This window comes from Pelobates fuscus, chromosome 6, assembly GCF_036172605.1.
Source record: "Pelobates fuscus isolate aPelFus1 chromosome 6, aPelFus1.pri, whole genome shotgun sequence".
Classification (NCBI taxonomy): Eukaryota; Metazoa; Chordata; class Amphibia; order Anura; family Pelobatidae; genus Pelobates; species Pelobates fuscus.
Window position 1 is genome coordinate 53,015,734 of NC_086322.1, and position 25,817 is coordinate 53,041,550.

The 25,817-nt window shown below is 39.0% G+C and overlaps 1 protein-coding gene across 17 annotated transcripts in view; it reads right to left on the minus strand.

Moving 5' to 3' along the window:
- The window catches only part of ADD1 (adducin 1), a 65,819-nt gene that overhangs the window by 11,368 nt on the left and 28,634 nt on the right, over positions 1-25,817 (minus strand). For 7 of the 17 annotated variants that reach the window (XM_063457705.1, XM_063457703.1, XM_063457704.1 and 4 more), the window contains 12 exons: positions 24,590-24,752; positions 24,353-24,504; positions 21,749-21,829; positions 20,621-20,770; positions 18,503-18,646; positions 18,212-18,310; positions 17,335-17,508; positions 15,874-16,215; positions 11,647-11,748; positions 10,410-10,499; positions 10,299-10,316; positions 2,639-2,731 (listed from right to left, as the gene is read on the minus strand). In XM_063457705.1, coding sequence (XP_063313775.1) covers positions 2,639-2,731; positions 10,299-10,316; positions 10,410-10,499; positions 11,647-11,748; positions 15,874-16,215; positions 17,335-17,508; positions 18,212-18,310; positions 18,503-18,646; positions 20,621-20,770; positions 21,749-21,829; positions 24,353-24,504; positions 24,590-24,752 — 1,608 coding nt within the window. The remainder of the gene's footprint in view (positions 1-2,638; positions 2,732-10,298; positions 10,317-10,409; positions 10,500-11,646; positions 11,749-15,873; positions 16,216-17,334; positions 17,509-18,211; positions 18,311-18,502; positions 18,647-20,620; positions 20,771-21,748; positions 21,830-24,352; positions 24,505-24,589; positions 24,753-25,817) is intronic. The other 10 variants (XM_063457719.1, XM_063457706.1, XM_063457720.1 and 7 more) reach the window with 4 other exon arrangements.

The window sequence follows — 25,817 nt, forward strand, 5'->3', positions numbered from 1 at the left end:
ACTCCTTATCCAAAGAGCACAAAAGCTTGATTTGACAGATGCAGGTGAATAATAATAATATTAATACCAACAAGTCTCCTCCTCGTATTTATTTATTTTTAATAATAAACAATGGAAAGGCTGGTACAATGTCATAAGACAAAAAGTGTATGCTAATGTTTCATGTACACTTGACAATTCCATCTGTCTGATATGTGAAAGTAGCCTTTGTGAATCGTCAGCAGCATACAAAACCATGATTATTTGGAAATTTAACCTCTTTGTTATTACAGATATACTGCTACAAATAGGCGCACTTCATGTGAAATTACACTGTAAGAAATCCATAGCAAAAAAAAAAAAGGCAAAATTGATTGAGTTATTAACTGATGAAGGGATAAAACAGTCAAAATAATATCCTGCAAATTCCAGAGTTCTAATCTATTTGTGGGATACTGGTAAGGTGAAATATAAGAGTGGGATGGAATATAACTTCTAACATGCCAAGCGAGAGAGAAGAGACAATGTAGAAAACGCAAGGCCTTTAGTTTACTTAGAATAAAAAATAAAATACAAAAAATATTTTTAAAAAAAGAATTGATCCACAAACGCTTTCAGGGACAATATTCACTGGATGAAGTTTAAAAGGAGGGGTAGAAGGAAAGACGAAAACAAAAAACAAACTTTTGAACAGGAGAATCTGAATGCAAATGGCAGAAGGAGAGAGTATGAGGTTTCAGTAAGTAATTTAGCATGATTGTGAAAGGAAAGGGCACACAAAAAGACACAATGTTTCTGTAAAAACTGTATAAATGTTATTGGCTATGAGATCATCTTGAAAGCTGCATTAAGTATTTTATATAAACTAGGAAGTTATATCCAACAGTCATAAAGAGCAAAGGCTTCACTTCAAAACCTGATGGGTACATCAGCAGAAGAGTGTGTTATACAATATAAATACTAAATCACAAAACACATACAGTATAACACATACAGTATAATGTAAATATAGATATAAAATTTCAAAGCCAAACATTTAATAGAATAAAAATAAATACAGACAGTATTAGCATTTCAAAATGCGGGTAAACTGCCTGCACCATGGCCTACTTCCATTTAATTATATTTATTTTTACCCTTAGGAAAGGGACACTCCACTACCCAAATAAAATTTTAAAAATACATCCATGTTCAGCAGATTTACCCCCAATGTAAACGTGCCTTTAATTATGTATTTTTCATTGGGTTATATCTAAAATTATTTTGCAAAAGCTGCAAAGCTCTTGTCTGCAGCTTTTACAATCCAGACTTTTTGTGGCTGTCCCATCACAGACTTTCCAATACAGCTAAATGAGAAGATATTTTTTAAGCAAGCCAATGTGCTTCATGTCAGGGTTCTGGAGTAAAAGGGACCATTCCAGGCACAAACACCACTCCATGTTATTAAAGTGGTTATGGTGCCAGAGTCCACTGGCACCTTCTTACCTTTAAGTTTTAAAAATTTTCAAATAGTTAACAATTAAGTGCTGTCCCCCAGTGGAGTCTGGCTTTCTCACAAGAGTGGAAGCCGACCGAGAGCATCAGTGTAAGCCCTCAATTTACCTCTGCTGCTGTGAGGTTTATGGAATTACCTAATGCAGCATCATGGAATATATACTATTTTATAGAAGCCGACAAGATGATACACATACATGTACACACATACTATAGTATCCCTTGTTATTCTAAATATAACATTTTAATGATTGGGTAGGGTAGTTGCTGCTCCTGCTAACACACAGCAAGCAGAAGCAACAGGCAGTCCTCTTCAGGCTAGTAAGAGGCTCACCTGTTGGAAGCCTCTCTTTTGGGTTTATGGGATTTTTTTTGTTAATCTTAAACCTCAGTCCACATTAATGGGGTATGCAGTCAAGCGCTTGGCCACATTTCCACTCATATCGGAGAAGTAGAAATGCTGAATGGATGCCAGCTAATACAATACCTGCTAAAGGTTTATTCATAGCTCATTTCATAATTCTGGGATTGGGGTTATTACAGCAGACTCCTGTTGCTGCACCTGTGTGTAGCTACTGCTTTGTGCTCTGATATCTATGGAAAGAAGAGGAGTGTGCAAGCTGCATGCACAACATGGGTAGGTCTTGGAATGCAAAAGGATTAAAAAAAAAAAAAAAAAAAAAAAAAAAAAAAAATCTGCTAACCCAGTAAAAACCCTACTTTAAAACAGAAAAATAAAACAGCATATAGATGCAGTAAGGAGCCAATTTTAACCCAAATAAAATAACACCGTTAAGGATAGCAGTGATATATTAATGGACAGTGCTCTGGTACAAGGACTAGACCAGCTAGATGTACAGCTATGGAGATATAAGTCTGAAAATATCCCCATGCGACAGGTATTTGGATATGAGGACATATGAAGAGTGGCAAACATGTCCTTTCACCTTTGTTTTTAACAATTACAAATGTAAGATGTAGCATTTCTTTATAAGAAAATAACTTTTAGTGAGGCACCGTATCAATCCACCCCCTCAATAAAACAAAAAACACAACAAAAAGTGTTTGAGAACCAGTTTTACAACCGTGTGAAGATTGACGAAATGGTCATTATTTATTTTTTACGCATCCCAAATTCATAGTGTAATGACAGGGCAGTATATACCTTTCTAAATGAGAGGGTTTTAGCTGGACTAAAGGAATGCTCTGTGAAATCGAGCCCTTCAATAGTTTCCGTACAGTCTGAAAGAGGCGCATCCTGCAACAGTAAATGTAGTAAACACAGCAAACCAAGCCTCACGTCAACCATAACACATTGTGGAGCTAGAAAGGATCATGCAAAAAACTTGAATATGAGCAAGGGGAAGAGCTACATGCGCGCGCGCACACACACAGTACAGCAAAAAGGAAAAGTGAATAGGTGTGAACAGAAATGGCTAGTTTGGATGGAGACAGGTTACTCAGACAGATAACAAGGTCACACAGAATGCAAATGATTTATCCTCGTGGTCACAAACAATAAAAATGAAAAAATAATTCTTTACAAACAAAACTTGTGTTGAGCTTATGTGCTGTTTTACATAAAATATATCAGTTAGATTATTAAAAGTACTGTCTTGTTTTAATTTCGTGTTATTATTTCTAAACAACTCTCTATGCCATACCACTGCTATAATATGCCTGTTGAATAGCTTACTCTATGATTTGGGTATCACAAGCCTGTTTGTAACCTATATCGATATCTCTTTCTTTATTTTCTTTGTGTGTGTGTATATTAGAAAGTATACATATATACACACATACACAAAAACACCTCTTTCAGTTTTGAAAGTCACAATATACCAAACATGCACAATCTGTTTAGAACCCAGTCCATAAAGACAATAGTGTAGGACACATTATGAATCACAAGATAAACAGATAACCAAGTTAGTTTCCAAAGCATGAGTCACCCAAATATGTAACTTTATGCTAAATTTATGGAAGTAATCATTAGTGACCTCCAGTCCAACACGGTCAGCTTAAGGTGTACCGCACAAACCAATGTTGATCAGAAAAAAATTAAAATAAATAAAGCGCGTGTGTGGGGGGAAAGGGTCATTTGAAATATCCTAAAACCGGACTGTCTATTCTGATTTAGTGTTGTTGGCCTAAGATTTGCAATTAATCAGTTCCTCGAAATTCCTAGTTTTGTGAACAAAACTCAATTTCTGCAACCGCTAAAATGTAGTAGTTATGATGTATAAAATTACCCTTTAACGAAGAATGCAGAAGAGAACCTGCAAATAACAGCTGCTCAAAGGGAGTGCAACTCCCACTAATCCCAAGTCATATGCACATTTGGTGCTGCTCTAAGATTAAAAGAAGCATATTGAAAAGAAAAAAGTTTTTGGGAAAAACACTCATCTTTGATTATCTTCTAAAGGAATGAAAATAGTTTGGAAGTGACCTGTGGGTGTCATAAAAGGATGTAGGTCTAACACAGACTTCAAACCCCCAAACCATGACAGGTTCACAATCTTTATTGCCCCAATTGGAAGCATATTTATGTGAGAGGATTAAAGCTTAAAGCTAAAAAAGTATTTTTCCTTATGGTTTTCCTTTCCTTATCCCCCTGTATCCAAGGCATTATAATGCCCTCTTTTGCCACTTGCCTTTATTTAGGTTCTTTTTTCCTAGTGGGTGTCACAATTTTGTTCTTATCTGTCCATGATGCCTGCAGTTTATCCAGAAACACAAGTTTATAATGTGACAAAGATCCCACAGATGGATTCATTATTTAAATAACATTATAGCAACATGCCAATATTTGTAGTAACTTTCACAATTTTAAAGGTTAATGCCTGTGCCAACGGTTTAAAGAGAAGGGCTATCCAAATAGTTGTTTTTATTAAAAAAAAAAAGTGTATGAAAGGGCGCGAGACCGATTGAACACAACCCTTGGAACCCAAGTAACCTCATGCTAGCCCTAAACAAATGATCAGAATGACGATCATTTTAACGCAGGCTGGCACTTTATGCAAGAAACTCTACACCGCTTCTAGCCCTTGCTTACTAATGATACACATCTCAGATGTGTTTAGCCCATAGGCAAGCATAACAGAATATAAAGAAGAATATAAATAGAAATTGGCCACAAAATTCCCTTATTACTTTGCACCTGAAGTATGCTGCTCCAGTTTGGTTTATCTATTTGTATTTATTTAATTTTTTTAATTCTTTTACGGTATATGATTGAATGTATGACTGCCCATTGTGTTAATACGCATCCCAATTTCTTGTAAAATACTTAAAGGATTTTAAGCAATATTCTTAAAGTCCCACAAATTAGAGTCAGTCAGTCTGTTTAAGTTCTTATTACCTTTAATATTGCATCTGGTAGTGCTACGGTAGACGCATAAATTTTGGTGCTTTATGGTTTTAAGTTGCTCTTCATTAGGAGATATTTATCTCATCATTTATCTCATCATTTGCTTTAAATTAGGTGGCGAGGTGTTTGCTATGTAGTTGATTGCCCAACAAGAGCTTTACATAGAGTTATGTATATTCACTGATCAATAGGCACATCTAGGGCTTGGCAGATTTCTACACATCTGTTTAAGCTAATTTTATCCATTCATACGCTCTTCAGTTTGAGTATCTGTGCAGAAATACTATCGATCGCTTTATCTTGGAGATGAGTGTGGTTAGAGGACATTTCATACAAAAGAGCACACTCCTGAAGAGACAGAGGGAGGCGCGGATGGCCACAATACTGACAGAAATGCGACACCTAGACGCCCTCAACAAACGCCTCCAACTCCCCACACACCAGGCGACTCTCCTCTCCCTACGGAGGGAACTGACTGCACTAATACACTCTCAACACCATAGAGAGGCACTGCGCCATAGGGCATTCTTTGCCATAAACGGAAATAAAAGTGGGAAGCTTCTAGCACGCATGATCAATAAAAAACGCCAGGCCACCTACATCGACCGCATACGAGACAAGGGTGGGACCCTACACAGACACCCCACTAAGATACAAGAGGTCATTCGAGCATACTATGCAGAGTTGTATTCAATACCGAGACCACAATCAACTACACACGCCCACAAGCTCCGCTCCTCCTTAGACGACTACCTCCAATCCCATGCACTCCCTTGTTTACCGACAACGGCGGTGGACCAACTAGAGGAACCCATTACCATAGAGGAGTTAGCTCTAGCGATCAAACACTCTAAAACGGGGAAGAGCCCAGGCCCAGACGGACGACCCATTAAATATTATAAGAGATATGCAGATGTTCTATACCCCCCGTTACTGGCCATGTTCAACGCAATCAGGGAGGGGCACGACATCCCCAAGCAAACATTGATGGCGCACATCACCATAATCCCTAAGGAGGGCAAGGATAGGGAACTACCGACCTATCTCCCTCATCAATAACGACCTCAAAATGTTGGCAAAAGTCCTGGCGACCAGACTCCAGACACACATACCCAGACTGGTCCACGCGGACCAGGTGGGGTTTGTGATGGGACGAGAAGCAAGGGATAATACGATCCGAGCCCTCACACTCATGCATAGGTCGACAGGGGAAGACAGGGGCCTTCTCCTGCTGTCCACGGACGCGGAGAAGGCCTTTGACTGGGTCTGCTGGGAATACATGTTCCAGACCTTGGCACACATGGGAATGGGACCACACCTCCAGGGCTGGATCAAAGCCCTTTACTCCCAGCCGACGGCACATGTCCTGGTAAACGGGGCACTTACGGAGGCCTTCCCAATCTATAATGGCACACGACAGGGTTGTCCTCTGTCCCCATTGTTGTTTGTTCTGGCCCTAGAACCCTTCCTGAACACTATCAGACACCACCCCGACATCAAGGGAATCCATGCAGGAGATACACATCACAAAATAGCCGCATACGCGGATGACCTACTGTTTTTTATAACTCATCCGGAGGTCTCCCTACCGAACCTATTGCAGGCATTTCACACGTATGGGCTAATATCGGGACTGAAAATCAACCTCTCAAAATCCTATATTCTAAATATTAACCTGCCCACGCAGAGGGCCACCCAACTAAAACAGAGTCATGCATTCCAATGGGCCCCAGACAAAATTGGATACCTTGGCACCTGGTTAACGACAAAAGCAGCGAATCTGTACACGGCAAACTTCGCCCCACTACTACTCCAGTTCCAGAAAGAACTAAGAGAGTGGGCCTCCCCTCACATATCCTGGCTTGGTAGAGTACAAGTGGTGAAAATGAATTTTTTGCCGAGATTGCTCTACCTCTTCCAGGCCCTACCCATAGTGATCCCAACCTCCTTCTTCAAGACACTTAGGGGAGCAATGGGGGCTTATGTGTTGGATGGCAGGAGACCTAGATTAAGATACGCATTACTCACACAACCCAAAGACAAAGGGGGACTAGCCCTGCCAGACTTCACACTATATTATAAAGCATGCCACCTACAGCGCGTTATGGAGTGGTCCAAAACGGGTGTCACCAAGCTCTGGAAAACAGCGGAGGAGGAAATGGCGGGCACGCCCGCCACCCTCCTCCCGTGGCTACCCACGAAAGGGGGGGCAGGGGGAGGGAAGGAAGATACTCAGCCTACACCAAAGCCACGCTGACGGTGTGGCGGAGGAGCATAGTCCGACATACCCTCTCCACATATCCATCCCCACTACTACCTCTCACACACAACGTAGACTTCCCGCTGGGTCTAGACCCGCGAGCCCTTCGGGCCCTGGTGGGAGACCCTCTACCACGACTGAGACATGTATGCACCAGACGAGGACTGAAGGGCCTGACAGAGATATGTGGGGAGAACCCTCAATGCTTCCTCGCACAGTTTAGGTACGAACAGTTGCGCAGCTATGTGAGACTCCTCCCGCAAGGAGTAGCTCTGACCAGGGACCTCACTGCTTTCGAAAGGCTATGCACAGACTCAGATCCACTACCACACGGGGTGACACACCTATACTCCCTCCTCCAGTCACAAACCCCAGGGGAACTGCCTAAATTTATGGGGCAATGGGAGGAATCTTTAAACCAAACATTCAGCACCCAAGAATGGGAAAAGATGTGCAATATCATACATCATTGCTCTGTTTTTAGCAAAAGCCAAGAGACGGCTTACAAGTTGCTTACACGGTGGTATTACACGCCAGCCACGGCACACCACATACACACCAACGAGACTCGTCTCTGCTGGAGATGTGACAAGACAATAGGCACTCTCCTACACATATGGTGGGACTGCGACCTCATACAGCCTTTCTGGCGCACTATTCACACAATACTGTCCCAAATCTCAGACAACCCACCACCACTGGAACCGGCAGCCATGCTACTCCATCATACGACAACTCCGACATCCAAATATAAAAAATCACTCACGATTCGAATCCTCAACGTTGCTAAACAGACAGTCCCACAGTTCTGGAAGAAAAAAGAAACCCCATCCATACACACATGGTTCACCCAAATGGAAGACCTCAGAGCCATAGAGGATCTTACCATGCACGCGGCTGGACCGCAACAACAGACATACCTCGATATATGGACCCACTGGATACTGACAACCGCTAAACCCGAATTTCAGACACTGCTGACTGCGCACATACCTAGGGACACACAACTTACTTTCACGGACACGGAAAAGTGAACAATCTCAGATAGCGTAACCGTACGTTCCGGACGACAGTCACGGAACGAAGCAATATAGGCTCAAATAACACTGATGAGCTGACGACAGACACCACAGACGACTTGAAAGGTCAACTTGTCCCACAATATAGATAATACACACATCACTATAATACCATGTTCATAATACTCTAAATGCTACAAAAACTATGCTTGAAACAGATAAGACACATGGTACACTGTGTAACTGTTTACAGAAACAACTGGCTGTGAAGGGATACCTTGGGTCAAACAGGGACCTATGAATCCATTGATAATGTGGGCCTGCGTGCCCGAATATATGCTGTTTTTCTCCTACACATGCTGTGAACTAGCTACAACACTTAATTGCAATTTGGGACTCGCGAGTCCAGACAGGACCGTTATATCTCGAAGAAATACTGTACTGACAAAACGAAACTACGACAACAAAAATTGCATAGTGGAAGCTAATATCTAACTTATAGTCTGATGTCTTAGAGAAACCTACTAGGGACCTGCGAGTCCAACGATACTGAGGGCCTATGCGCCCAATTGTTTGTGATTCATCCCATGTTTATTCTTTTATCTTGCTCTGAGACATGTTGTGTCCTGACCACCTGATTAAAATGCAATTGGAGACCTGTGAGTCTCACTGTGAACCTTTCATTCAATAAAAATCATATTTACAAAAAAAAAAAAAAGAAACAACAGAGGGACTGAAATGGCTTTTAAATTTTATTTATGCACTGTTGAGACTTTGGTAATTTTCTAGGTGTTTAAAGTTACACTCTAGGAAGCAAAAATAAATAAATGTAAATGATGAGACACTCTTACCTCAAGTGGTTAAAACGTTATCTCATGGGTTGCCCCAAAGTTGCCTCCAGTGGCAATGTCCAAGCCCGCAATGTCCAAGCGTGCTTCTGAATTTTGAGATTCAGGAAGAACAGAGTGCCTCCAAGCAGGGGTGTCACAGATTGGCTGAGAGCAGTCAGCTGATGCTCTAAGCCAATCAGTGACTCCCCATTCACTAAACTGGCTTGGAAAGAAACTTACCTTTTCCTTTCCAAGTCAGTTTAGTGAATGGCGAGTCAAAAATTGGCTGAGAGCGTCAGCTCATCCTTCATCCAATCGGAAGCACCCCTGACTGGCGGCACTCCACGCTTCCTGTTGCTGAAAATAGAGAGTCTTCTCATCATGAGGAGTACCTGAAGTGTGCGTTTAAGTTTCTTTTTATATTAAATCACAGTTAATATTTTTATGATCAAAATATTGGAACAACAGTAATTTTATATTGTGCACCCAGGCTGGCAACCTTAAACATCCATGACCACAAACTAGTGATAACATGTGGTGGCATTGATAGGATTACTTTGTTTATTTAGTTCAACTTCATGTCATGGAAGGTATAATAAGTTGATGGCATGCATCTTTTGGATTCACTGTTTTATGCCCACATTCTCTCCATTGTCTACGTGGCTTCCACACTCATTTACAGGAGAAACACCTTACTTAGCGGATAGGATCAATGTCACTTTCATTTATAGCCTCAAAGATCATATACTACCTGAACCATGAAGAGGTTGATTATGATAATGAAATTGGAACGCTTTGTGGGTGGAGATTAGCAACCAGGTTTTAGTTTTTTCCCCCACTTTATTGTTCTGACGAATAGAATTCGGTAAGAACCATCTAAATCAACTGGTTTCAATGTATGTTTTAAATACATAGCCTGAGGTAGATAGTGTAATGACTACCAACTGCAGTTGGTCAGAGGAAATACATGGGGTGTGGGGACAACAACAAAAGTTATTTAAAATAAGTATAGATAAAATATTCAAAACATGAGGCTACTCAAAGTCATAATACTGCACTAAAACAGGGAGAGAACAAGAAAGTGAGCTTGACCTTGAGGGCTTGGTGAAGGTTGCTCTGGGAAACAATAGGTTTGGAGCATAAATACTGAATGTGCCAAGTAGCCTTGCTAGATGTCTCCATAACTACTGGAAGGTAATAAAGAAGCATGGTCATGCATGGCATTCAGCAATGGAGCTTGAAGCATCTGTCACTCACATGCTTATACCACACACAGAAGCTTCTGAGCTCTACAGTAATAACCTATACATCTGCAGAGGTTAATGAAGCCACCGTTAAATGCTTACCTTATACACAGATAATTTCTGTCAATTAAAAAATACGATTAGTGAAGTACAGTAACAAAACTACAGAGCAGGGTTTTGTTTTGTTTTTGCATTAGTTGCCTGGACACTGACCTGCGCGATGCTCCTTTCCATTACCCCTCCACACAACACCTGCGACTGAGGGCCTGCAGTCTTAATATCCTGTAGATTCTGTTCTCTTATCTGAGATTTAAAATAAAATAATCTAAGAGTTAATTTTTACATGAAAGTGTTATTATACATCTATTTTGCATAATTTATTCAATTACAAATAGCTAAAGATCTGTTATCTATAACTTAAAAAAAAGAGAAGAATATAATTGAGTTACAGATCAAAAACCACAAAACTGGGAGGGAATTCTCCCTAGGCTATTCTACAACATGGCCAAAAAAAATAAAAAATAAAAAAAATAAAAAGCTCCCTCCTACAAACAAATGCCCTGGGTGCCTAGTTGGTCTTAGTAAGACCATGTGCAAATAAAGTGCTTTGAACACAAATCTGCAAAGGAAATTATATCAACTGTTACTCTAAAAGGATGGGCAGGACATATACTGGACATTTGTGTAAGCTCTGACCACTCCAAAAGAGTGTGCACTAAAGCCCTATTGTTATAGGGGAGGGGAGCATTTTCTATCAAATCAGTAAGGTTAAGGAACAGACTCAAATACCCCAAACTTTATATAACCTTGGTTAAATAATATACACTAATGAGGGTATACCAACGACAGTTTACTCTTTTATATGGAAAAAAAATACATACTACTCATAAAAGTAGTGTTACACACAAAAGTGAGTGAGGAAAATGTATTTCTGGCTTTCACAAAAGTGAAGTTAAAGGAGCACTCCAAGTACCATAACAACTGCAACACAATTATTACAGGTTTTGCTCCCTGCCTCCACTGCAGCTGGAAGCTCTCAGCTATGATCAAAGGCTGGTTGTGCAGGGCTTAGCTCAGAAGAGTCAAGAGATTCTGCATAACATGAGCTTCTGGCACTCCTTAGGTTTTAAAGGAGGCGTTTGTAAAGATGGGCTTGTGGAGCCCTGCTCAGAAGTCAAATCACTATCAAACAGCGTAACTGCTTACATTAGGGGTGTACCAGGTTACTCCTGGTATGCTGCAGTGGAAATGAGGTTTGGAGAGTTTAAGGTTAACGGCAACAAAGTTGATAGAGTCTCCATTACTTTACAGTACGGTTCTACCAAAATAATGTAGGTAGAAGTAGTGCATCACTAATAAATACAGAACCATAACATCATCAGCTTATTAAAGACCAATATATCTATAAAGTATTATTGCCACTATCCAAATAAAAAGCAAACCAAAATACCTTGTTTCTCATCTCTTGTACTTCCTTGGGGTCTGTGTTTAACGGGACAAACAGACTAGGGACAGCAGAGGTGGCAGCTTTGAGTCCATCCTCTTTAGTCCACTGCAAAGTTAAAACAAGAGTTAATTGGTTAGTGTAGCATTAACCATGCATTCAATATGGAACATAAACTTTACAAATCATGCATTTGACAAGTAAAATAGGGAAAATGAACCAATGAATATTCTGCAATTAAGTACCTTGTAGTATGTTTCAAAAACAGGTAAATATAGGATAAACCTTTATAACTGGACATAATGATTCTTGGAAAATGATGCTACAGAATTATATAGCAACGATTCATATGATGAGTTTGAATTATACTAGATTAAACAAGATTTTTACAGTTTAATATTATAAATCCACCAGGTAATTTGCTCCCTGGGGCTTTGTATCTTCTTACATATAACCAACACATGAACACTATGATATATATTGCACATTGGTGTTTGTCATGTCTAAATGTGGTTAAAATTTGGGTTATTAAATACCACTAGGCAATAAAACCGTGCCGGAAATAATATTCCAAAAAATAGTAGGCTCTGTAAAAGTGTACTTTAATAACTTTATGCTAAACTATTTGTCGTTTAGATGGCTCAAGGGTCATTAACTGTAGGTCCCAAAATATGGATATCAAGAAATAAACTGGACACACATCTACACGACATTTGTCATGTTGATTACTAAATTAAATAAAATGTTTAACAAAACAGATATCATTGATTCACTCTTCCTATTAAAGGAAAAACAAAACAATGCACCAAAAGCAAAAATTGGTAAGCGAAAGATGAAATAACAGCTGAAAACAATACAAATTCACTCACTGGACTTTAACCCTTTTGTGCAGATGGAGTCTGCAAATCATCACTTTAAAGTTATTTTACAGGACTCATCTTGCACAAAAGGGTGCAGGGCATCTTTTAGTGAGTGGGCATCACCAAAGTTTGGCATGAAATTAAAATAATGGCTACAGAAACAGCATGGATACTCTGTTCCACTGGAAGAAAACAGCCATGTTAGAGCAAAATAAAAGTAATTCAAGCTAATTTACATTAATAAACAACTTTTTTTTTTTTCTCGAATGGGAAAATAAAGATAGAAAATGGAACTAAAATAGAACACAAAAATCTGAAAGAGAAAAGTAAAAGCAGCGACAGTACATGGAAAGAAAAGGGTTTATACCATTAGTGCACATGGCTATGTGCTCACATATATGCATAAGTCTTTTCTCTCTCCTAGGGTTGCACTGAGAACCCATTGCCTGAATTACATACAGTTCAGCAACTGATGTCAAGAAACAAGCGCAAGAATAAAATAAAAATAAAAAATTAAATAAAATGTAAATCAAAGAAAGTATATTTTGCCAACCGCAGGAAGAAATAAAATAATGTAGAATGAATTATGTAGTCAGAGCATACTCACTTCAAGTCTTCACACATTATTATTGCACCCTAATTTTGTGTTTGTGTAAAGAGACAAACACAAAAATAAATTGACATGGATGTTGCGGCTTAAATCCAATCAGATCAAATTGCAGGCTGCAGACAGAGCTGGAATTACCCCTTCATGCAACATTAGGCATAGGATCTTTGGTTCTTGCTGAACCCCTGAACATATCAATTTGGAACTTTAACGATTTGTGAACATTACAATAGTACAGATTTAAGGGCAGTCATGCATACCAATAGACGGCAACCAATGCTATGAAAAATACTTTAATTTTAACTCTGATATAATGATTCATTGGAATTTGAAGATATGAGGAACATGCCAAGATTGTATAATGGCAAATCCAGCCCCGGTCGCATGTTTCACAGGGAAATAATATCCTTTAGGACTCAATTCTCTAAATCTCATTCAATTCACACAAGTTTCATCAGCCATGGTTTCCAACTCATTTTCACCAACACCCTCAGGGTTATTCAGTATAGTGAGAATTCAGTGAATTTCAATTTAAGGTCAACATAGCCTAACTGGATATATTATGTTTAAGCTTTGCTTTTAGTTCGACTATTCTGGGCCTAAAAAGTGAAATTCATTTTAGTAAATTATCTTGCCTGGTACACATACCGCTCAGAACGCTCAGATTAGTGCAGTCTATCTCACAAGAATGACTTAAATACATTCCAAGCTTTACCCAGAAAAGCACATTCATCAAATACTGAAATTGTACGTCAAAGGTGCAAAGAGAAACATGGGAATTACATGGACAGCCAGGTTCCAGCACAAGTGATGTTCATTCAATCCACTGTGGAAAACACAGGAATGACTACACCACCACCAGTTTGTAAAAATCAATTTATACCATTACCGATTATTAAGAATAGTGGTCTCTATAACATAAACCTATAGAAATCTGATTTCATGTTTACACGTCATACTGAACATTTCGTTTATAGGCAATATTCTACTAAACTGATTTGGTTACCAAATTTTGACATTTTGCCAACATTTGAGAAGTTGCACTCATGCTGATTATTATATTATTTAAACCCTGTAGAATGGCTTCTAAATTTACATTTACACAATTCCAAGCCTCCATAGGCTTGCAGCAGCTCACTAAAACCATAAAGTAGGAATTGATAAATCCACTATGCTCAAAATGGGGCCTGACAGAAAGAGATACAAGATGTCCTAACTGTTCAAATTAGGCTGAAGACAGCTCTTGTTTCTCACCTGTAGTCCTGTGTGGCATACAGAACAAGAAAGACAGCAAGACATGATATGTTCTATCCATGATCTAATAACGGAATGTGAAGTGCTAGGGTACTCGAAAGCAGGGACCACAGAGTAAAAACAGTGCACTTTCCCCTAAAAGAGCTCTCCACCTGCTTTAGGAATGTGATGAATGGTGAGAGTGGAAATACATGACTGGGGGATAGGACAGTCCTAGAGGGCCTCATAAAACAGTTTAGTAAGGAGATCTGTGAATTACAAAGGCAGTCCTGTAGGTCTTCGGGCACGTAATTATTTTAGTAATAGACCAAGTTATCTAGAATAATTATCTAAAACAGTTTTGGAACTATACTTGTAACAATCTCTAATTTCCTTTATTGCTATAGAAGTCATAAGATCATATAACACACGATAAGCTAGGAATGACCGGGAAACAGACTTTTCTTAAGAGCCATAGCGACCAATATTGTAGGGTCAATAGAAACGTACAGCTTATTCAAGCACAAGCTTAAAATGTGCCAAAAATGCACAAGGTGAAAATAGGGCAGGGGGAAGCTGCCAATCTAAAAGTATGAATCAGAGGTAAAAATTAAAACCACAGGGATTTATCCCACGTGCTTATAGGCAATATGGAAAATTGGACTATTTTGTATATAAACAAGGATACAAAAGCTGAAAGACTAGTCTAAATTCAACTTTCCTTTGATTGTCGCCATTTGCAACGGTCTTGTAGCATGAGATTATTTATAAACAGAAATAAATAGTATTTATACATATACACACGTATAGTCTGCAAGTGTAAGTTTAGAATACCGATTCACATAACACATCATACCAATCATTGCAGAACCAAACCATACACAAATGAACATTGTGACAGTGCTCTCACGTAGTGTGCGTGTCTAAAGAACAAATTACTATATATTAATTTAAACATATTTTCAGATCCGCCATTTTCAACATAATGCCAATGAGAGTGCCAGTTGGGAGACCAAGCTGCACTTTAGTCATGCCGCACTCTAATTGTACGGTCAATCATCAGGTATGGCCATCTAATTGCATGCAACAAAAACGTGCAGAAGGAAACTGGCTTGAAAATCGTGAAGGCTTTGGGAAAAGTAGCTTTGAAGAATCATAAGAAAAATATCTAAACATTAAATTAGGTTAGCAAAGCAAACTGCTTAAGAGGTTAACTGATAGAGATATGGTTAGTAAAAGGCACAAATCTCAAGCCAATTTCTAAAGGCATCATCATAATCATGTTTATTAATCTGAACTGTGAATATGTACACATGAAAGGTAAGTTAGACAGGAAAGTCTTAAGCAGTTTAAGGCAGATTTCAAGATTTGTTCTACAGACTGATTTTAAGGAGGTATGGTTAAGCAACATAAGGGTTAGCAAAGGCCACAAGTAAAGGAAAGGAAAAAAAGTTACAGTATTCCCAAAGCCTCCAGGAGCCAGACACCTTAGGTTGCTTTATATCAACTATGAACAGTAAGGTAGGCACAGACCAAGCAGTTGGTAATACAGCTTGGCACGCAGACACCGGACGAGAGAGACTGCAGCAAGGGTTTCACGTGATCGTGTGTAATGTTCGTCCACACCTTAGTCTTCGACTTGGGGCTGCCACCGTTCTGCCCATCTTCGGAGCCATCATCAGCTTTACCAGAATTCAGCCACTTGGTCTTCTCCCGTTGTTGTTTTTGAAAACTGTGTCTGAGAGGAGAACACGTGCCAGAGTCGCCATCGCCAAAGGAATAACCTGTAACGCTTGCTGGGATTTCTACATCACTGAACTTTTTGACCTTGTCGCGTAGGGCGGGACATCTATATGGATAGCCAGTTCTGTAACCCTGCAAAGAGGTACAGAGAAAACATCACTATTTTAGGCATACAAAGCTCCATGTTAGTATTTTTATATGTTATAACATATAAACAGCAACAAAAAAAAAAATGCTGAATTTTTGCCTTCAATGCAGAAATTGTTGTTTTAACGCCAAACAAAAATCCAAATTCTTACAATTTCAGATTCTGTTCTGTTTCACTACTCTGGCCCTGAAAATAAGGATTAAGAGGGGGAAATAATTTGAGTAGAACTGCTGTACCATGTTCTAAAAATATGTGCTGCCTTTCCATAACAAAACTTTTAAATGCTCATAATATGTAGTTTTGCTTTATTATTCCTTTGTCATTCTATTCTGCAAGTAAAAAGCCACTAAACTAAACATTTAAATAATAGAAGTAAAACAAAATTAAATGTTTACAACTTGTTGACATTACTTCCAGGGATTTATGTAGGTGTGTAAGTCAAGAATATATTCGACATTTACTTTACTTGCATGCCAAGGAGAAGAAATATATATGTCATATTCTAAATCTGTGAAAACGGCAGCAAGCCGTCTCCTTAGAATTATCTTGAAACATTTACCCACATGGGGATTTTACACTCTGTGCCAGCCTGTCATGTGTACATTTCCCTTAAAACATAACTGTATATGCTGTAATGAAATGTACTAAAAGACCTAGGCTCAGAACCAGGGTTCCAGCTACCAGTAGATAGGCAACAATGTTTTATCTTACACAATTTCCTTTCACCAAAAGGTTTTCACATTTTTTTCAATACCACTGAGCTTGATCCAAGAAAATGACCGTCCGGGCTACAAGGATTTTTTACTAACTTGTTGCAAAATTGGGAAGGTTTCAGATTAGGTGAGTAGCCTTCTTTTGGTTTAACAGCAAAAATAGATGTGAGAAAAGCTGAACTTAATGGACGCAAGTCTTTTTATCAGCCTACGTAACTATTTAATATGCTAAACCCAACAGCAATTAGTGTAAAACAAATGAGGTGTCTCTATACCAAAAAAAAACCCCCAAAAAAACAAACAACATTTTAGCTTTATAACATGGTTATTCTCAGTTGTAAAACCATAAAAACAATTTTATAATTGCACTTTACTACAGATATGTCTTACCAGGTTATCCAACATGCGCATAAGGGCTTCAAACTCTTGCTCCCCAACAAGCCACTTTGGATGAGGTGCACTCCCATCTCCAGATGGCGACTCAGGTGAACGGGATTTTTTATATTTCCCAGGATCCAATAATACCAAGTTATCTGGTCCACCAGCACTGGCAAGAGTGCGTACCTGATGCAATATAAAATAGTAAAGGGAAGGGGAGGAGGGGCATAGCAATTGATGAATATGTTACTTTAAGAAAGAAAATTCCACTTACATAGTTTTGTGACATCACTACTTCAAAAAGGCATTCTAGGTAACAACACGTAAGGTGAAATGTGTAAGTTTGTTTACATTTAGGAATATAAAAAAAAAAAAAAAAAAATGTTCCAGCACCAAATTCAAACATTTAGGCAATCAGCCCCACTGACATTAACCAATGAGTCTTTTGAACGCCACGATCCTCAGTCACAACAAAACAGCTCAGTAATTGAGAATGAATCATATAGCATCAATAACTGGTACAAGAGGAATACTCATGTAGTAAAAACTAGAAACTCTCTGGACACCCCCACCTTCACCAAACGCGTTTTGTGCTGTACTCGGCAGGTAATAATAGGTATACCAAAATGTACTTGCGAAGTTCAGCACAAAAAACTCTTTAGGTGGGGATACGGGGTCTTTCAGTGTATGCAATTTTTACTTGCTTTGTATCAAACAAAGAAGACTTATGTGCACGAGCTGCTGTATGGATATTTTGTATTCCTTTTGTTCCAATTATTGATGCTACAGTTCGTTCGAGCAAAAAAACATTTCTCTTGTTTTAGCTTTTTAAAATAGTGCCTTAAAACATCATCCCTGAAAATGAATTCAGCCAACATCCAATAATTACCTGAATCTCACAGGCAGACATAAGATTGTGAATATAATAAAAAGCCTCTTCAACAGTTTCTCCCATAGTTACTAAGCCATGATTTCTGAGAATAAGAACCTAAGGAAAAAAAATAAAATAAAAAATAAAACAACACATATATATATATATATATATATATATATATATATATATATATATAGATAGATAGATAGATAGATATCTACAATAATAAATATAAATATATATACACACACACACACACAGAAGAATTAGTCATGCACTAAAAAAAAAAAAAAGACAAATACTCACTTTGCTTTTAGGTCCCAAGTTCTTCTGTATTAATACTTTTTCTTCTTCATCTACAAGTATGCCATGGTAGTCATGATAAGTCACCTCTCCTAAAGACAAGGCTTCTGGAGAAAGAGGCAATAAGCCACATTTCATAGCAGATACCTGTGTTCATTAAATATCAAAGTGAATTAAAAAAAAATACAATTAAAATAACAGGGAAACACATAAACTGCCATTATATTCAATGTTCTATTACAAAAAAACCTAGAGTTATTTGCACGTGATCATTCCTCTGCGAGGACATCTCTCTATATATCCATTACTTCTTGCATTCTTCTTTCCAACTTCCCCACATTTTTCCCTATCAAGGTTCTCCTTTTTGCTATTCTATGTTGCCATTTAAATTAGTTGATGGATTAGCTTGCCAGGGGGGACTGATTACGGTTCATGTTAAAAAGTCTGTCATATCTTGAATGTAACGGTCATTCTAGTAATTTTAAATATTATGCGTACATCTAACAAATAATTTTTGTTGAGTATAAGTGATATGTGCAACAGAAACTTAAATGTAAACATTCACACATCTTCATCCTACAGGTGAGCACCTGCATCGTAGCTCCCTGTCAATCACTGTCATAAGCGGTGTCCTTTGCGCCTGGCACTCAGCATAGATTAAGCATATGAAGTTAAAATGTTTCTACTTCAGCTCATTTGCAAAGTATGCCCTGGCTAGGTCTGGACAGAACTGGTGATAGACTATACCAGAAAGTGAATATTGTCACTTTCCTGATATTTTTGTGATAGATGGCTTGATTGCCCTGATTTTTTTTGCACAAGCCGTAAGCTCGGAGCGCAATTTTGTGAATCTTTTCGATGTACATAAGCATCTCTGTATTGTGTACCTGTATTGTACACAGAGCAGTATGTGTGTGTCTATAGGCAGCTGTGGGTCAAGAGAGGAGAAGGGACAGCAGCTCTCTATGCAGACATAAAAGTATACTCAGGTGTGAAATGCATTTTATAGGTGATCAAGATAAATGTACTGTAACTGACCACATGCTGTGGGAGCCAGCCAGTCTACATGTTATCTACTACAGCAAAGAAGGGCTGTTCCAATGTAATCCGAGATTGCTCTAAAGGGACAGTCAAGATAACCATTTGTTGTCAGAGTGTGCTTGCACATGGTGGGCGGGTTGGGGAGGAGGGGAAAGAACTAGTGTAATTAATCACTTTGTACCCTGTTCTGTATTCCCATTGGTGATTTTTTTATTTATTTTTTTAACTGTACGCTGTGAGCTATGTAAGCTGTTACAGGGTTTGAGTTCTTTGGAATTGCCAAGAAAGAAGCTGGTGTTGTCTCTTCCTTGATGTTTCACGAGATATGGCTATTAATTGTCCTCTACAGAGTAAATACTACTCAGAATATTGCCAGGTGACTAGATGGATAGAAGGTCCTAGCATTTAGTGGTGCGGGTTATGTAAAAAGAAACCCACTGATGATAGCGTTTCTTGAACTGTTGCGCCTTATGTAACAGATCCCAGGGTACATTGTTGCAATTTTGTAAAATTATTTAGTAAGGCAGCTTTAGAAAAAAACACTCCTTGGGCATGTAAAATAAAAAAAATATGCCCTCCATGTTTAGGTGATACATCCCTAATAAAATGGGAGTGGAGCAATACAGTGATTGCCCTGGCTAGGTCTGGACAGAACGGGACTCATGAAAATTGCTAAATCTTTAATATTACTTTAGAAAATGGAGTATATCACAGAAAACATTAATACAAATTATAGGTGATTTTTAATGTCTAACTCAATCATAAAATATCCTGATAAGTGATAACACCTTTTAAATTGACAGTACCACTTGCCTAATCTGTACTTCCTACACCTTGTACAACCAATTGTTAACACACACAAAAACACAAGCCAAGAAAGTATGTTTGACTACACTGAACTCAAGAACTGTAAAATGTTCAGAAAGAATCTTAACTAACCCAGGCACTGCATACATTTGGCTAAGCAACAGAAAATATTTTTTCCCAGATGCCTAGCACAATCATAATAGCAGTGAGTATCACCAAGACCCTACACAAGGTCTAGTCAAAACCCATTAAAATAATTTGTACATTACTTACTGCAGCCCCAGCAGGGGTGTGTATATGAACAATACATTTCACATCAGGTCGTGCAGCATAAATGGCTGAGTGCAACGTGAAGCCAGCTTTATTTACACCCAAGTTTGTGCTCCCACGATCAACCATGTCCCCTTGGAGATTAATCTTAACCTTGAAGAAAAAAAAAAAAAGATTTACAAATAAAATAAAGATCACACACACACACTTTTTCCCTGCTTATTTGTAAATTCTAAAATAAGCTTTCAGGGTACATAGTGAAAATAACAAATTGTCCCATTGTACAGCACTACGGAATCTGATGGCGCTATATAAATAAAATAATAATACATGCAAATAAATCAAACCAATATACAAAGTAAACATTATTTATTTCAAAGAGAATGTCTGACTAAACCCCTTACAATGGAGAGTTTTTATAATAAACAAAGTATTATCCACACTAAGGAGTCTTGGCTCATACAGTAGTCTCTGCGCTTAGAGGTTAACGGACCACTCCCTCCCCCCCCCCAAATGGGTGAGGTGTAGACTTGTTTAATCACAGTTTATAAAAGTGCTGATTTCTTATAGAAATCAGCACTTTTATAAATTTGCTTGGGGAAACATGCAGGGAGGTTTGTAGACTCCTTTCATTAGCTCCCCTGAGCCAACGGAAGTGGCAGGCATGCTGTACTTGAGTGCCTGCCTCCCAACTCACCAGTTCCACACCTCAGAACAGACGTGTGCACACAAGATTGGTTAGTTTCCAATGAAGAGACTGCAAGTCTCTTCCAGGAAAAAAAAAAAAAAAAAAAAAGAGAGCTTCCTAATGCTGCAATTCACTAGAAAGGGAGCCTTTGCAAGCTCTTTTAAGATATACCCCCAATAAATACACGCATGTATTCATGGGCATATATCTACTAAACAGTGATTTCATTTCCCTCCTCCCCCATGTGGGAAGTGGAGTGCTTCTTTCATATAAATTCAAAGCCGTTTTTTTTTTGTTTTTTTTTACAAAAACATAAGAACCAGCAGGCCATTGTTAAGAAATCAAATGCAACAAAAAAAGGTTGTTTTTTTTGTTTGTTTTTTTAATAGACACCAAACACCATAATACTTTAAGTTTTCTTTAACAAAACAATAAGAACTCACCAAACTAGATGCTGTAACTTCACTATAAAGGAGTCCGAATGGAACAATCAGGAAGTGTTCTTGTTCTGAGCTTACTCTGACCTGTGCAACATAAAATCAAAATGTTATATTTACACATAGGTGACTCGTTTCACGAATTGCACAAAAATACTGAATTTAGATTATTGCAGAGCAGGAAAGTAATAAAAAAAAATAAGTGTTTATTTCACAAATAATGAAAAAACTAATAAATTACTGCCGTCACACACTAAATATTCATGATACACTCCTAGTCTGTCTAATTGTGAAAAGAGTGGGTTACAAATCTAGTTTCATCACTGCTGTTCTTACACATAATTTCAGATCAAATTCGAAACTGGAATACGCGTAGCAAAAAATGCCTGGACGTAATGCAAAAGGATGTTTTAATAACATTTAATCTTTGTTAGTTAAAAATAGCTTTCCTATCATGAAGAAGACCAAAGAGATAGTTACATATATTAACAATACATACATCAAAAAGAAAGTATATACAGAAACCTGTTCGAATTACTCAGCAAGATCTCTAAAATATAGAGACAGCTGGTCCAAAGTGTGAAAAAGTATATAGTGGTTCTCAGTAGAGCTATATGTAGGTTTTAAAATGCAACAGAATAATTAATGTTGCGGGGGGCGGGGCCTGGCCGCCAGTCAGATCAGACACGCTGTGTCTGAGCTCCTGCCTCGGAGCTGGGAAAATCGGAGCTAACCGCGGGCCATGAGCAAACACCAGCCTGAAAATGCGACCACAAAATCTCCCAGGCGATGGCGAATCAGGGGATACCCAATAGGACCCCCAAAGGCACCAAAGTCACCCGATCGAGGCCTGAGCTGGGGTGGGACGGCCGCTCACCCAGTTCTCTGACCGGCGGTCTGCCATCCCTCCCCCTCTGGGCCGGGGGGGGTCATCCCGGTCCCCATGGGCGACCACCACCGTACACCGCAACATCTCCACTCCGACCGAGCATTGTGGAACGGACGGAGTGCACCAAGATGGCCGACCAACGGCTACACGACATACCCACCGAGCAGCACACAAATGAGTCTGGCTGTCACCTCGTGGTGGAGAACTGATGCGGCTCCCTCACCAAGCCCGGCGCCCACCTGGTGACATCCGTGCTAAAGGCGGGGGAGAGTGCGGAGATAGAGGAAGAGCGGGGGGAAGGACGGGACCTCCCTGGGCACTCTTTATCAGGCAACGATGCTGGCACACATAATGGGCCCACCTGGGCTGAAGACCGACGAGGGTGGAATCCCAGAGCACCGACCACCTATGCTGGAAATCACCCACAGCAGCCCCCCACAGGGGAAGAACTCGGCCTCCCACGTGAGTTATCCGGTTCGCGGACATGAGGTGCAGGCCTTCACGCAAGCCCGGGGCTATAGGGGGGACTTGACAAGACCCTGCCCCGCATCCCTGTACATTCCCACACACCTGAACCCGAGATGAGGCACGGGCTGGGCCTTTATACCCCAAAAAAGCACAGCAAGATGGCGGGTCAGCCCACACGCTGGACTCATTTGCACTGTACGGCCAAGCTGTCTTCCCGCTCCGGTGTGGTTAGTCACATGGAGAGCCCCGCTCATTTAAGTGCTATGTTAAGCGCCCGGCGAGTTTTAGCAGCTAATTCACTCGCATCACAGCTAGCCTGCAGTCTAACTTTGCCACACACACTCCACATAGCCTGCACAAAGTCAGTTAGACAAGCCAGAAGCTTTGCATGTTATTTTCTCTAAGTGTGCCGCAGCTATTGATCCTGTAGTCAAATGTCTATGCATGTTGCCCACCCATCTAAGCGTGAAACCTAAGCCTGAATCACTCACCCTTACTCTAACGCATGTGGTAACCTACTCATAGGTTCACTGGCTCTTGCCACTGCAAAATACCAGTAATCACAAGCCTAGAAAGTTAAGCGATATCACTCTGTTATGTTACCAAATACCTAAACAAAGTAAAGCTATACCGTTTCTATCGTTATATATAGAAAATGTGCTTGATCTACCTTGTACCCCTATGTTCAACTGTTCGTATTGTGCTAGAGGACTGCCTTTGGGGTACCTCACAAGCAACTGTCATTTCCCTACACACTACAAAAATAAAGAATTTAAAAAAAAAAAAAGAATAATGTTGCAATTCCCATGAAAATGGATACAAAAAACAAAACAAATTTTAGCAAACTAACTGGTCAAAGATAGATTAAAATAGCCTCCTCTCTGAATCTAAACAAATAACATTTAAAATCAGAAATACAAATATACTGGAGTGCAATTGATTCCATAACTGCAGTGGGGGACCATTGTCTAGGACAGGGATAAGCAACCTTGGACAATACTGATGTTCTGTACTATATGTCCTATAATGCTTGTAAATCATGGTAGATATAGTGCACATCACCTGGTGTGCAAAAAGCTGCCTACCCCCTGGTGTAGAACACGCATGCACAGGCATACGTAAGAGGTAAAAACATATTTGTGTAATGAAAGATTCCTATGAAAAGCTAGTAATGAGAGTCAAAACGCAAATGAAATATTGCGCCATTCTACATTCCGAAATATATTTAACAGTCGGCACAGCTGAATACTCACTGTAATGTGATTGTAGATCAGCTGAGACCATCCAAACAGGTCGGCTAATCTATAAAATGCCGCCAGTTTGCAACGCAGCAACTTTTCTCCTTTTTCGTAGGCAATAGAATCTGATCCTCTAAGGTCATTTACAGGAGTTACCATTCCAAGGCCTGAGACAAAAAAAATAAATAACAGATGTGGAAAAATACAAATGATAAAATAAAAGTAGGGGCTAATTTGATACATTTTACTCACTCAGGTTTAAAGCTGCCATTCCTCCTTGAGGTGCTGAAGGATAAACGCTTGGTACGCTTGTGGTCATGAAATCGGCTATTTGTTGTAATGCCAATAAGCCTGCAGGGTTCTTTCCTTTCTTGAGTTGGTCCTGAATCATGCTTTCTAGCTCATCACAAAATGCCTAATAAAAATATTCATATCATAATGACTGAAAGTTCCTTTGCACACTCATAAAATAAAACAAAATAAATACATTTAAAAATAAAAAATTAAAAAATTAAAAAGGGGGCTTATTTTTTATTTCACAGTGAACAATAAATCCCATATCTCCTACTTACGGTTTAAAAGCTTTGAACACAACAGTACAAAAAATTTCACATGAGATGTGAAACCTAAAATTATTTCAATTTGCTAAGAATTCTGCTACACTGGATGTTTATTTTCTCTGTACACATATTCCAAAAACACCCAACTGGTGAATGAGCACACTATAAAAATATGCAAGACAAATCATACATTGCACTAATTCCTGCTAATAACTGCTCTTCAACAAATTTTTAGAACATGTGCTTATTGATCCATTTTAGATTATTTCTTAATTTGTTCATATTTTTGCAATACATAAAGAAATCGTTGTGGAAACCATGTCACTAAGCTTGCATTCCTCTTCTGGTAGAGATTAATTCATGCATTTAGTATTGCCCCCTATATGTCCAGTAAACCAAAATTCATCATGGACACTTAAAAGTTTACTACTTTGTTTCGATTGTTCAGTGAAAATATAAATAAACCAAAAAGAAAAGAACACTTCAAAAAACGAACCTACAAAAAAAATAATTAAAATGAATAAGGAAATCTACAAATAAAGGGCAGGTGACAGGCATATGGAATATAAAAGGTAAACAACTCAAAATTATTCAGAAATTGAAGTGAACAGCAAACGAGTGACATGACAGCAGTGCAACAGTAACCCAGTAGTGAATATACAACTCATATGCCAGACATAAAAGGAGACAACCAAGACAAAAGGGCAGATCAGGTTCAAATATATGGGATGGGGGGGGGGGGGGGGGCAGAACGAGAGAAAGAAAGAAAAGGGAGAAAAAGAAAAAGGAGAAAAAGAGTAAAAGAAAAAAAGAAAGAAAGAAAGAAAGAGAAAAAGAAAAAGAAAACCATATCTACTAGGCTCCTCAGAATCAGGTATTAAACAAAAACACATCTAAACAAATTATGCATATATGAAGCA